A 13349-nucleotide genomic window follows, 5' to 3' on the forward strand; every position below is an offset into this window, starting at 1 on the left:
TCATGACTAATGTTTATCTGACTAATTACACAAGTAACTAATTAACCTCGGATGTGACCTTTAAGAAAGAAAATAGTTATGGGATTGTGCTAATATTCACTAATGAGGTCAACTCTTTTCTGATACAGCAAATTCCAAAGTGGTGGATATGGCTATACTGGATGACCCCTTCAAATTGGACTATCCGTGGACTTTTTACATCACAGTATGGTGACATAGACAAGGTGATTGACGTATTTGGAGAAAAGAAGGCAGTTAGTTTGTTCCTGAAAGATTATTTTGGCTTTCCGCATGATCAGTTGGGCGTTGTGGCAGTTGTTCTCATCGCATACGCTGTTGCCTTCGCTTCTTTGTTTGCTTATTGTATATCTAAGCTTAATTTTCAGAGAAGATGATTAGATTTATGTTCACTCAATTTATCTCAGCTAATATAGAACAGCTCGACTGCTTACATTCTTGTCTTTGAGAAGATTAGGTACCTAAGCTTCAGCTAAACAATGGCAATGACCTCAACTATCAACAATATCGGATGTGTGTGTATTTCGGCCAACCGACGTTCTACGAGTTTTATGATTGTTTGACCAGATCCCACCCTCTGTTTTTCTGATTTGACTTGATGAGTTCGGGCGGTCAAACTTGAGTTTGAAAAAGGATGGGAAACTCAATAATGTGTCGATTGGATTTTATGGCCCCTCAAATTCTCAATCAATTTAAACCCGTTGGTTTTAATGTAAATCAAAATTGGTGAGCACCTTGTATAAATCTAAAAGTATATATTTTGGGTTTGTACATTTGGATAGACAAAAGTAATTTTTAGATGTTTAAATATGAAATGCATGGGCTAATGGCTTTCAATGCTTTCTATTAAAGATGTATGACAGACCAAGTCTTACAAAAATAGATTGCATCTGATATAGTTTTTGTTTTCCTAAGCAAGCAGATAAAAACGTGATAAATAGTTAATATTAAGACATAATAAATTTGCAGGTTCCAATTCAGCCGATTGCATATGATCCGAGTATCCTTGCAAACTCACTTGCCGGGCACCTGTAGGCCCCATCTGGTTTCAGGAAAAAGAGGGATTTATTCATATCTAACTGTCGACGTGAAGAAGAAGAAGGCAAGCAGAAGCCATCATGGGCGTCCATAGAAAGTGAAATAATAGGATTTTATTGAGAAAACTGAAAAGTACTCAAAAAAGTCAAATTTAAAAAGTAACATGGAAGTTGCGGTTCCTATTTAAAAATAGCAACCTTCTCGCCTTCCTTTTTATTAGGTTCCAGAATTTAAAAAAACGGTAGAAGAAAAATAGACGTTGGGGAACCCTCCCATCTCTTCTTCGTCGAAACGCCAAAAGAGAGAGAGAGAGAGTCGAGGAGGAGGCATCATGGCTTTTGGGGTTGAGAGTTGGACGCCAAGAAGCATAGTTCGGTTGGAAAAGGCATCTCCTTCTGGGCAGCATGGTTGAGCAGGTTAGACCTCCGATCTGATCTCTGTCATTCTCATTACTTCTCCTTTATTTGTTGATTCCTGTTGGTCATCTCATTTGTCTTGCCCCTCTCAAACTGTAGAAGTAGAATCACAATGCGAGTTTCCTTGTGTTTTTTCATGCATCCGCAACGGGCATAGTCAATCGGGGATAGATTGCTCGGGCATAAAACTAGCTCTGGGTTAAATTTTTTCAACAAGTTTAAAAAGTTGGATTTCTATATGGTATAGAAATTTCTTCATCCATATTCGAGTTCGAATTCGAATGCGTGAACATCTATAAATAGAATTATGGTGTCCGATCCGTTAGATTACCTACCAAAAAGCAACAAGTAATGTGAAATTAATTATGATTAGCAAGCAACCAAATCGTAGTTCGGTGAGCGTAGTGCGAGAGGGCTTAGGGTTCGCCTGGCACGAGCAGTGGGAACGAGTCCGGCTATGGCTGCCGGTCCCCCGATGGTCGATCCTCTTTCCCGGGGGGCGGAAGACAGCGGCAAGGAGTCAGCTGCGGCCCCCCAATAGAAGTCACGATGGAGGAAGGAGAGTCTTCTCGTCGTTCCTGAGTATCGATTATGAGCAAGCAAGAGAAGCCGAAGCTGATGGATGTCGAAGATGCTCAGGTCGCCTTCGATGGCAAGGTTCCAGTGATTCGTTTCTCCCATGAGGCAACGAAGCGTTTGAATGAACCCCTCAGGTTCTCGGCAGTGGCGGGACTTGTTGGGGGAAGGAGCAGACCAGGGACGGACTAGGCCTATGCCCTTTTTCGTTGAAACAACAATGGAGCAGGGTTACAAAAATCCACAGTTTTCTATAGCAGGAAATGGCAGATTCTTGGTGAAAATTAATATGGAAGAAGAACCCGCTGAGATCTTGAGAAGGCGCACTTACTGAGTGAGCGGTCGCATGCTTGTTTCAACTTTTAAACTTTCTTTTACATGCTTTCTCATTCATTTTTTGCCATATGGCATGAACGCGCATGTGCACTTTGCATCACGTTTGGCCTGTTTCTGTTTCCTCTTTGTTCTTTAAATACGACACAATGATAATTTTTAAGTGTTTGTGCTTCACATTTCCTTGTACACCTTGGATGCGTGTCACTACTATTGAAGAAAGTAGAGCAGAGTATTGTAAGTGTGCTTTACAAATATCTGTCGGAAACATCCGACTGTCAACTTGATCTTTCTTCATCGTTCAACCCAACAGGTTGACCTTAGATATTGGTCAGTGTAATTGGTTAATTCATCAAAGAATTTACTTCGTTACAATGTGCTTAAAATTTCATGTTTAGATTGTAATTTCGATCAAAACATTAAACTGAAGGCGTGTGTCAAATTATATATATATATATATATATATATGTACATATATATATTATACGATTAATGGCATTCAAACAGAAAATACATGAGCTTATCGTCAGAAGCAGATATTTAGATTTTCTCAAAGTAAAAACTTTTTGGCCTCTTTAGTATTATAATGAAAACACGTAATAATAATAATAACAACCGTTCGCCAAAAAGTGTAAACGAGGTCGTCCAAGTATCTATTGTTGTGTTTAAATTTTAAAATGACAGTCCGGGCTACGACGTTCTCGATAATGTTTGAATAGGAAGAGAGGAGGTGTCTTCTACTGGTCAATGGATATCTTGGCCATTAGATGTCGTTGCACCTCCTAATCCATGCACCTCAATTTTCAGATGTCTATGGATTTAAACCATTTTCCACTCCAAAATGTTTGGGTATAAAAGCTACTTGGTGCAATGTTGGATAGAAGCACCATTTCCAACATAATACACTTCACAATATTTGATTCCATCAAAGAAAGTAGAGAAGAGTATTTCAATACACTTCATATTTAAAAGGATCTCCTTTTTGTTGAGCTAGTATCCAACTTTAGATATGTCAGAGAACCAGAGCAGTCTAGTTAATTGAATGGTCTCTAAAGAGGATGCCAACAATCTCTTAAATTGTAAGTTCAGGCTTGACCCAGATATCAGTCCAGAGGTATGTTCTTGCATCAGCCAGTTTACTAGCTTCTCGAAACTTTTAAAAAATGTATCATCATAATTGTGTTTTATTTCTAGGAAACTTGGATCCCCCACTTTCCTTTCCTTAGCAGAGTAACTTGCTTCTTTCTCATGATGCACATGCACATTTTTCTTCATGAAAATTAATTCTTTTTCTACCTTTACAGGCTGTCTATCAAAGGCTATTGCTTCTTGTGCTTCAATGGTCGTATCAACAACTTTTTTAAACGTGAAGAAGATGCATGTATGTTTCCAAAGGTACGTCTTGTAATTGAACGCTCTAACCCTTGTTCTGGTCGAACTCATGAGTTTGCAAGTGTGGGGCACTCTCTTTGTGACACCTGGTATGCAGGTTTTCTTTCCTAGTTACCTTAGTTCCTTAAGTAAATTGTATTTTTTTTTCTATTGAAACATGATGCTTATTTATACTTCTTGATCTTGAGATTGATAGCAATTATTTCTTATTTTTCTGTTCTAGTTTAGATTTATTTAACTGTTATTTGTTTGCCTTGTAATTGCATTGAGATTATGTCTAAAAAGGATTGCTATGTTATGTTGAAGTTGTTTTAGTTTTGCCAGCTTAGTTGTGATCTTGTAGCCCTTGCTTGGATAGTATCAGCTATAGGTTTTCTAAAGGATTGGCATTCACTTGCTGTCATTTTAAGTCTTGCATGAAACTGTTGCAACATGGTAGGTAGCTACTTTCCATGTTTATGGTTATCACAGGAAATGCAAGCTGAAACTTTCAGGAAAAGCAGCTGAAATTTGCAAAAAGTACAACATGACAGAAATTAACAGTGAAAGGACATTCTTATATGATATGATGGCACATCTATAAGATAGGCACATCTAAAAAAAATAGTTAGGTTTGGGGAATTGTGGACTAATGGTTTTTTGTGATTTTGTAATGGACACTTGAATTGTTGTGGCACCACTTTGTGTAATCATTGAAATCATTATTGCTAATTGTGGTAACTTGTATTTCAATGGTTATACTAGGTTGGTTGATTGATTTGTCGGTCTTGTTTTTGGTGCATGATCTCCAAATATCTCAAAGTTATTTTTTTGGTTTGTAAGATAGGTAGGATTTAGATTTTATATGGTTTATAACTAGTGTTGTATCTGTACCTTCTTGCACATTGATCATAGGCTGAATGCTTAGGTATTATATTGTGAACTGCAGACTTGTATGGTATTTTGCTTTGATTTATGCATATCTTTTTTGTCTTATTGCTTAGACAGTCATTTTTTAGCAAATATTATTTGTGCTATCTAGCAAGGTGCATGGTCTTTAGTTTGGCATACCATTCGGGGTCTAACAGAGTCCAAATCTGTAGTTGTCATTATGGTTTAACTGATGATTTTAGAAAACTTGCCGCGTAGTATTGGTTTATTTTGTTCTTCCTTAAGGAATGTGAAGAGCTTAACCCAAACCATTTGCCAAACCTGCAATCAGTTAAGGACCCAACATTTATGGGAACTTGTCCCCCTTAAACTAGCCTTTTGTGTAGAAGACACTATTTTTATGGGAGTATTGGTGAAGTTTGTTTTTCTACCCAACCAACCCATCTTGTTTTTCATTTTGTCGTTTCTTTAGGGAGTATAGTTCCTTCCTCCTTTTGATATACCATTTGATGTCATGAATTTTTATAAAAGAAAAAAATTTAAATTTTACTTAAAAACATTGTTAAAATTGTTTTCTCACACCATGATATATGCCTTTGGTTTATTCTTAGTACCTTCTCGAGTAAAAGGAGAAAATTTTAAGTTTTTGTTGTCAATCAATGGAAGAGGAAAGCTGAAAATTCCTGTATATGAGCAGTAAGGAAAAAACTTATGAAGCTGAGAAAGTCAAGACTAGAAAATGCTATTGACTCTGATGATCAAGCATCTACAAGGATTCAACAAGAAAATATCTTGAGAGAAAAGCCATAATGCTCTGTAAGATCTTGGCAGGTAGCAAAATGAGAGTTGAGAGATGGGCTCGGGGCTTGTGTAGTCGTTCCTCTGAGTCGTTAATCGAGAGTACCGGGTAGACATATAGGTGATTTATGTCTGTCCCGCGAAGATAACGACTTATGAACCTTTGGCTCATCGAAGCCCGTAAGCTGAAACGGGTGGGACACGTGACAAAGCTACACATTACCACCAAAGCGGTGGAGCTCCGTAGTAGCCTTTGGGGTGGTGAGGTATTCCCTCAAAGGTGAAGGTCAGCCTTGAAAAAAAAAAACAAGAAAAAAAAAATCGAAAAGCCAAAAGGCCAAATGCAAAAGAAAGAAAGAAAGAAAAAAAGAAGAAGAAAAAAAAAGTGCCTGCCAAGTGATGAAAAAGCATGAAGGTTGAACTCGCATGAATTGAATGTGACAATCTTTCATAGATGTGCGATGTTGGGATCAATATCTGCTTCTCTTTCTTGATTACCTAAGATGCCGAGGATGATTCCTTTATGTTCATATTTTGGAAATTGAAAGACATCCTTCTAGAGATTTGATGGCATTGACGCAAAATGAATCTTGATGCTTGTACGGTACTATGGGTAAATGAAGGTCATACTATTTGCACAACACAGGCACTCTTGCTTATGAGTTAATTGATTGTTTTTGAACTATTTCAAAGTGAAAACTTGACATCTCTTGTTATATTTGTAGGCTTCCTAGACGTAGGATGAACTAACTAATTCTCGTTGGTCTTGAAAGATGTTTGTCATTTCATTACCAAACCACTTGTCCATTCATGGAATAGATGAAATTCCTCAAAACCTAGTCCACTCATGCTGAGTGTGATGAATTTTCTATCATTTCCTCTGTCTCAGGAGACACAGATCATTAACTGAGTGTATTCAACATAACCCAGACTTAGGGTTGAGTCTGTCATGGAAGGCCTTTTATCTCTTTTCAAAAGAATTAGTCGATTTTGAATTGTTACATTTTTAAAAGTTCCATCCATCGAAGCTGCATTATGTCCCTGGGTCCGTCATGGTTTTAGACCAGGTTTGTACTCAGTTTCTTCGTGTCTTGTTAGTCGAATAGATGCTTTAGTTAAGCATTGTACATGTCCATCATAGGTCAAGGTCATTGGTTTGATTTGTTTTCAAGATCACATTCTGGTTTAGATAGAGTATTTTAGTTTTGTTGAGTTGACCCATTGTTGGTTTGATTTTCTGGTAGTTCAATTTTTTCTTTTATTGTCTACTTAGTGGTTTTCCAGCTTGTAGTGTTTATTTTTCACTTTCATTGTGAAATGGGTTTGTTTAGGAGCTTTGTTGACTTAGTTGTTTGATTTTCATTTTTCAATGTATTTACTCGATTCTTTTGATAAATAAAATCTGATCAAGGGGTATGTTGGTTGTTGTGTCGCATTTTGATACTTTGAATTGCATACTTCATTGCTTAAGTTTTTAGGTTGCTTGGCTGAATATCTATGATGACATTATCATCGCATCTAAGGGGTCAGCATGTCAACTGCGAGTTTAAGTCTTGCTGTTTTGTGTAATAGTGCATATCTATTTTCATTAGTTTTAGGTTTCTAGAGGTAGGAACTGGAACTACTGATGGTGCACTACATTAAGAGTTGAAGGTGAAGAACAACAACAAGGTGGAGGGGAGAAAGTTGTAATTAACAGCTTGGGATTTGGAAATGCTATCCACTTCTTATATACAAAAAGGGCTACGTTTACAAATCCTCTAGGCTGTTGGAAGCCACCACCGAACGCCGCCTCAAGTCATCCCTCTCCCGATGCCTCTTGCACTTCCCCTTGTGAGACTACCAACTTCGTTGATTGCTGTGATGAAGGTGTATGGTTTGATGTGTTTGATTGCTGTGACGAAGGTGTATGGTTTGATGTGGCTGCTGCCGATTGGGTCGGTGTGTTGAAGTTGATGTCCGCTGGTGAGGTTCAAGTCATTGTCAATTCCTTGTTGCCACTGGTTGATGGCACGATGATCAACTTTGATGATTACTTTCTGCCTCTCCTTGCAGTTCAGGTATTCTCTTTCCATCTTTTGTGGATTAATTTCTTTGTCACCAGCTCTACCATCACTCTTTTAGGTGTAAGCTCTGTTATTCTTGATTTCCCACAAAAATTACATGCATGTGAGACTGTCAAAACTTACCCACTGTTTGTTTGGATGGAAGGATAGAAATGAATGGATGTAAAGGAAAAGGAAAGAAAGAGAAGGGAAGGGATGAGAAGGGAAACGAGAAGAAAGGAAAATGAAGGACAGTCCACCATCGATCTTTATCTATTTTTTGGTCAAATTTAGGTGTTGAACTCAACTTTACGCCCTATTTCAGAATTTTTGGACCTGAAGATTTGATATTACAGATTTTTTATAAAACTCTGCTACCTGGGTGCGTGGAGTTGGAATTTCTAATATTTACCTGATTTTCCCCTAATTTTAGCTTTCTAAAGCTTATTTTGTCTAGTAAATCATGTCTAGTAAATCATGTGCTAGTCTAGGAATGAGTTTTAGGGTAGGTAACATTGTGCTTGCATGGCCTCTTCTTGACGTGCATGCAAAGGGCGGATACCACCGAAAGAAGAAGCTCAAGAAGTGTAGGAGAATCCCAAAGCCATATTTTCAGCCCCTTGAGCATGTAAGCGTAGACCTCACAAGGAGTATTTTGTGTTTGAAGAGCTCCTACGGTTGGTGTTGGATAAAATTGAAGTTTAATTGGAGGAAATTTTCACGCACTGAAGGATGTGTGTTCATTTTGTTTGATCACTGTACATTTTTGTATATGATGCACTGGTGCCATTATTTTGTTTGATCACTGTACATTCTTGCATATGATGCACTGGTGCCATTATGAAGGACAAGCTCAGGTGTCACAAGGGTTTGAGAAATGACAGAAGGCACAAGGATTTGAGAAACTACCGGCCTACACAAGGATTCGACAAACGACAGGCCTTCTCACACTAGGTCTCTTTTGTTGGCAAGTTTTATGAGACGTGAACTCTCTAAGAAGTCAAGTTTTATAACATGTTTAATGAAGAGACACTCTCTAGAACTAGCCCCTTGATCATGTGAGAGGCGATGAAGCCCATGTTAACCCTCTTAGGGAGTATTTTGAGCTTAAAGAACTCCTGCAGTTGGCCACCATCGAGATGCTGTTGACCCCAGAAATCTTCACGCTCCATAGATACCCTTGGAGACTTTAGGGTTACACAAAAACTTAATGAGGCTTACCTCTGGGTGAGACTCTTCTTCTGGCCTAACTTAGAGTTGGGGAGAGTGCATTGGTTAATTGCTTACATTGCTGCCCCCTATAATGGATGCTGAAGCAGTTCAGTTTGCTGCACATGAAGCCTTGGTTGATGCTCTGGATGCTTACAATTCGTCCTAGAGACATGATGAATAGCAATCCTATAGTGAGAGAGTCAGAAACGAGAATCATATTGGATTCTTTAAAGAACAAGGGGATGAGAAGCGAAAGGAAAATGAAGGAAAGTCCACCTTCCACCTTTATCTATTTTTTGGTCAAAGTTAGGTATTGAACTCAACTTTACACCCTCAAAATTTCAGAACTTTTGGACCTGATGATTTGATGTTATAGAATTTAAAATTTTTATTAAACTCTGTTTTCTGCTACCTGGGTGCCTGGAGTTGGAATTTCTGATATTTACCTGATTTTTCCCTAATTCTAGCTTTCTAAAGCTTATTTTGTTTAGTTCAAATCCCTTAGGGTAGGTAACATCATGGGTGGGTGGCTTCTTCTTGAAGTGCATGTGAGGGGCTGGTGACCACTGAAAGAGGAAGCTCGAGAAGTGTAGGAGAATCCCAAAGCTGTATTTTCAGCCCCTTGAGCATGTGAGAGGTGATGAAGCCCATGTTAGACCTGGTAAGGAGTATTTTGTGCTTCAAGAAACTCCTATGGTTGGTGTTGGATAAAATTGAAGTTGAAACGGGTTGGAGACGTGTGCGGTTTCAAGAATCGGGTTGGAGAGGTAGAACCAGGTTGGAGAGGTCGAACCGAGTTGGAGAGGCATCTCAGACATTCTAGGAACCGGTTGGGGAGGCATCTCAGTTTCAAGTACCGGGTTGGGAGTTATCTCGGTTTCAAAAACAATATCTCGATTTCAAAAATCGGGTTGGGGAGGCATCTAAGTATCAAGGAGGCATCTAAGTATCAAGAACCGGGTTGGATTGGGGATGCATCTTGGTTTCACTACAACAAATAACAAATATATGCGGTTTGGGTTGAGGATGCATCTCAGTTTCACTACAACATGTAACAAATATATGCGGTTTCAAAAGCGATTCCTCTGTTAGACATGCCTGACTAGCCTATCAGGATGCAATTTTTATTGTTAGGGAATTTGAAAATAATGAGCAAGTAAATCGATGGCGGTACCTTTTCCATTTTATGCATCAAGAGCAAAATTGTTTAAATTTGTTTGTGTAGCACCCTGTCCGTTGCTATGCCGAGCTCGCTTGGCAGAAGAACAGCAGTAGCTGAGTAGGGATTGGTGGCCTCCAAAGGCCCTCCACTGGCTGGACGAGCAGCTGAGCCGAAATGGTTCTCCTCGTATTAGGTAAGTTACAGAGAAATCAAGTCATGAGGGAGAAACAGGGGATTGCGATGGTTGTGCACTTCACCGGATGGACAGATTTCCCGTTGAGATCAAACGGGGGGTGTCTCTCTCAACTACTCCCCCACAGGGTCTCTGCGAGGAAGGCAGGAGTAGAGGATGGACAAGGGAGGCTTGGGAACAGGGAAGGCCGCAGCGCTGCTTCCGTCGCACCCCAGTTGGACTCTCGCTGAGATGAAACTGAGATAAGTTTTTGTCTGGAGACCGGTCGGGGGAGGCCGCACTGCTTCCGTCGCTCCCCAATTGGACTCTCGCTGGGACGATTGCAAAGAATAATATAAACTAAGATAAGTTTTTGTCTAGAGACCTTACCAATCGGTCGGTCGAGAGTCCCAGCAATAGATGTCTGGGGAAGCAGAGGATTCACGACTGCGCTCCCTCGCTCAGATGCCCGAACAGGGGATGCAGGAAACAGGGACAGAGAGGGTGACCGGAAGTTTGTCTACTCCGACCAGCTCCGGCAGTCTCTGTGAGCTCAGGTTCTTTCGATCCGTAGCTGAGAGGAGGATCTCCCTGGAAAATCTTGCAGGGAGAGGACACTTGTAGAATTAGCGCCTGATTTTTGAATGGAAGTGGTGGAGCAGAGGAAGATGGCAGAACAGGCGATCGAAAATCGCCTGATTCCAGCAAACTCCGGCACCGGTTCCAGTCGAGCACTGGACCGTTGGATCCGCACCTTTCGGGCGATGCTACAGGTTGGGCTTGTTGGATCCGACACTAACCCACGGTGCTGTCTGAGCAGTTTGAGGGCCAGCGGAGACCCGCGTCGGCGGTGGTGTGCAGTTAAATCAGGGGCGCTGGAAATCTTACTATTCTAGTGGGGACTTCCTCCGGCGACAAGATATGGCTCGATGGAACCGCAGCGAGTCGGGGATTCTGTATCCGGTGACGTGAGCTTACTGATGGAAAGGAGAACCTTGATTATGATGGGGAGCGGTGCGCAGGACCAAAAATTTTGGGGGCTTCTGCAAGAGGTAACCTCGCTGCCAAGGGCATCCACGAGTCTCATTCGGAAGGGTTTGCGGCCATTGGTGTGGTCACCAGCAGAAATACAGCAGCTTGCAAGAGGGTCGAACCACCAAGTGCACCGCACACGGCCGAATGGGCCTAATCCTCAGCAGCAAGAAGAGGGGCAACAAGGCGGGCTGAGGCCCAGTTAGGGGAGCTCCACTGGGCAGAGGGCAGTTAGGGGAGCTCCACTGGGCAGAGGGCACGTTGGAGAGGAAGAGACACGATCTAGGTGAATTCCTGGCAGGTGCTCCCTCTTTTTTTCCCTCATTGGTTCTTCCCTAATGCCTTCCTTAGGCGGATGAGCCAATACGCGCTCACAGTCGATAACTTCTTTGAGCGTCGCCTCCAGACGGTCGTGTTATAGTCGGGGATGGCTACGTCGAACAGGGGAAAGGTGAGTTAGGATTTCTAGGGCAGGTTTCAACAGTGTTTATTTTTTTATTTTGCGTTTGTCATTGGATTTCTGGATAATTCAAACATGGGAAATTTAACAGATTTCTTTCTTATTCTTGTGGTGCTTATGGAAATCGTTGATGCAGGATATGGCGTTTTTGTGCATCAACGGATTCAGACTGTCTGCCCTTGAGCGGTGCTCCCTTTCTTTTTCCCCCATTGGTTCTTCCTTAATGCGTTCCTTAGACGGATGAGCCAGTACGTGATCACAGTCGATAACTTCTTTGTCTCCAGACGCTCATGTTAAAGTCGGGGATGGCTACCTCAAACAGGAGAAAAGTAAGTTAGGGTTTCTCGGGCTGGGATGCTCGATGTCTTGGAACCTTGGCCTTGTCATCCTCTGTCCACTCACAATCTCAAGGACTATGACCTCAAGACAGCTGGGTTGGGACAATTGAAATAGGAAAGTTCTAATTCAATATCAGACGGGGAAGAGAGTTTGATCTTAAAAGCAATCACAAGGGTTTTGATTTTCGTTCTACTTGGTCTTCTTGTAGTGTGCATGATTGTTGTGGGGATGTGCCTAGGGTTCCGACCTTGACTTGCTCTGGTTTTTAAGGATCGGATTTAGGAAAATCAACAATTGAATGAGAATCGAGCCACTCGCTTTTGCCGCCACAGTTTTGGTCCTTATTTTTTTGTTCGGTTTACTAACTACAGTTGTCTTTTCCTGTAGAGCACCTCACTGTCAGTTAACAATGTTCTTGCATGTTGTGGGTCTATGTGTGGAGGTGGCTGTGATGGAGGCTGGCCTATCAATGGCTGTCAATACTTTGTCCAAAATGGCGTCGTCACAGAAGAGGTATAATATTAAAGATTGATATTCTGTAGCTCGGTCTTTGAATTGTGTAGTAGACATAGTTTCCCAAACGAGTAACCATGTAGAAATCCTTCATCAAATGTGCTGCTGATTGACTTCTTTTGGTATGCATTATACAGTAAGAGCTAAATTTATCCTATGCTTGGGATTCCTTCACGGATATAGCAATCTTTATGCACTATTTTTGAACATAGAAATAATATGCCTAAAGATGGGGATGAGAATGGAAGTGCAGCCGATGTTCTTAAGAAAGGAGATGAGAGGATAGGTTCTGGTCTTCAAGCTGCACAGCTGCATTTTTCACACATCCTCCACTCACATCGGTATTTCCAAAAGTACAACAAGGCTCAAGCTAAGCCAAAGAATGGAAAGGAAGAAGGTTGAAGATGCCCGGCCAAAAAAAACCCTCGTTGCCTGTTCATTGAAAGTTCAACCAAATTTTACATTTGATTCTTGGAATTCATCCTCTGGTGTTGGTTTCGGCTTTGTGTTGAGAGAGAATTTCTTCATTTGAAATTATAAAAAAAGCAAAAAAAATAAGAAAAGGAACTGATATATGCTGAAAAAACCAAAGTCAACCAGCTGCAATATAGATTTCTCAGCTGAAGCCTTCCTTCTGTTTTTCTTTTTCCTTTTTTTTCTACAATCTTATGTGCTACAAATTGTATTAGATATACCATGTTAACCAGTGAGTATAAACTATAAAGTGATTCTCTATCCCTCGAAGTTGCCTTGTGAACGTCTCTACTAATAACTCATACTAGAATTCAAAACCAATTCATCATAAGTAGCTAATCAATCATGAAACCATTCATGTAACATACATACACACATAGAAGCTTGAAGGATGCTTGTCCACCAAGAACAGTCCAAGATGCCCGCCCTCCACTGGCTGGACGAGCAGCTCAGCCGAAATGGTTCTCCTCGTAGCAGGTAAGTTACAGAGAAATCAAGT

At 40.7% G+C, this 13349-nt stretch overlaps 1 protein-coding gene and 1 long non-coding RNA gene across 18 annotated transcripts in view; both read left to right on the top strand.

Moving 5' to 3' along the window:
• LOC116251665 (ABC transporter G family member 33-like) overlaps nt 1–457 on the top strand; it is a 40947-nt gene extending 40490 nt beyond the window's left edge. For all 16 annotated transcript variants that reach the window (XR_007572278.1, XR_007572273.1, XR_007572277.1 and 13 more), the window contains one exon: nt 129–457. Coding sequence is in view for 7 of the 16 variants with exons in the window: in XM_050075592.1 (XP_049931549.1) it covers nt 129–395 (267 nt within the window). In the remaining 9 variants the exon portion in view is untranslated. The remainder of the gene's footprint in view (nt 1–128) is intronic.
• An 852-nt stretch (nt 458–1309) lies between these two features.
• Nucleotides 1310–12986, top strand: LOC116251768 (uncharacterized). Of its 2 annotated transcripts, XR_007572771.1 has the most exons (5): nt 1310–1472; nt 3686–3776; nt 7034–7501; nt 11661–11853; nt 12251–12986. It is a non-coding gene; the product is annotated as an uncharacterized LOC116251768 (long non-coding RNA). The 2 variants fall into 2 exon arrangements; XR_004171829.2 differs by having other exon boundaries at nt 11661–12986.
• The last annotated feature ends 363 nt before the right edge of the window (nt 12987–13349 follow it).

The sequence above is a fragment of the Nymphaea colorata genome, chromosome 1 (assembly GCF_008831285.2).
Source record: "Nymphaea colorata isolate Beijing-Zhang1983 chromosome 1, ASM883128v2, whole genome shotgun sequence".
In the NCBI taxonomy this organism is placed as follows: Eukaryota; Viridiplantae; Streptophyta; class Magnoliopsida; order Nymphaeales; family Nymphaeaceae; genus Nymphaea; species Nymphaea colorata.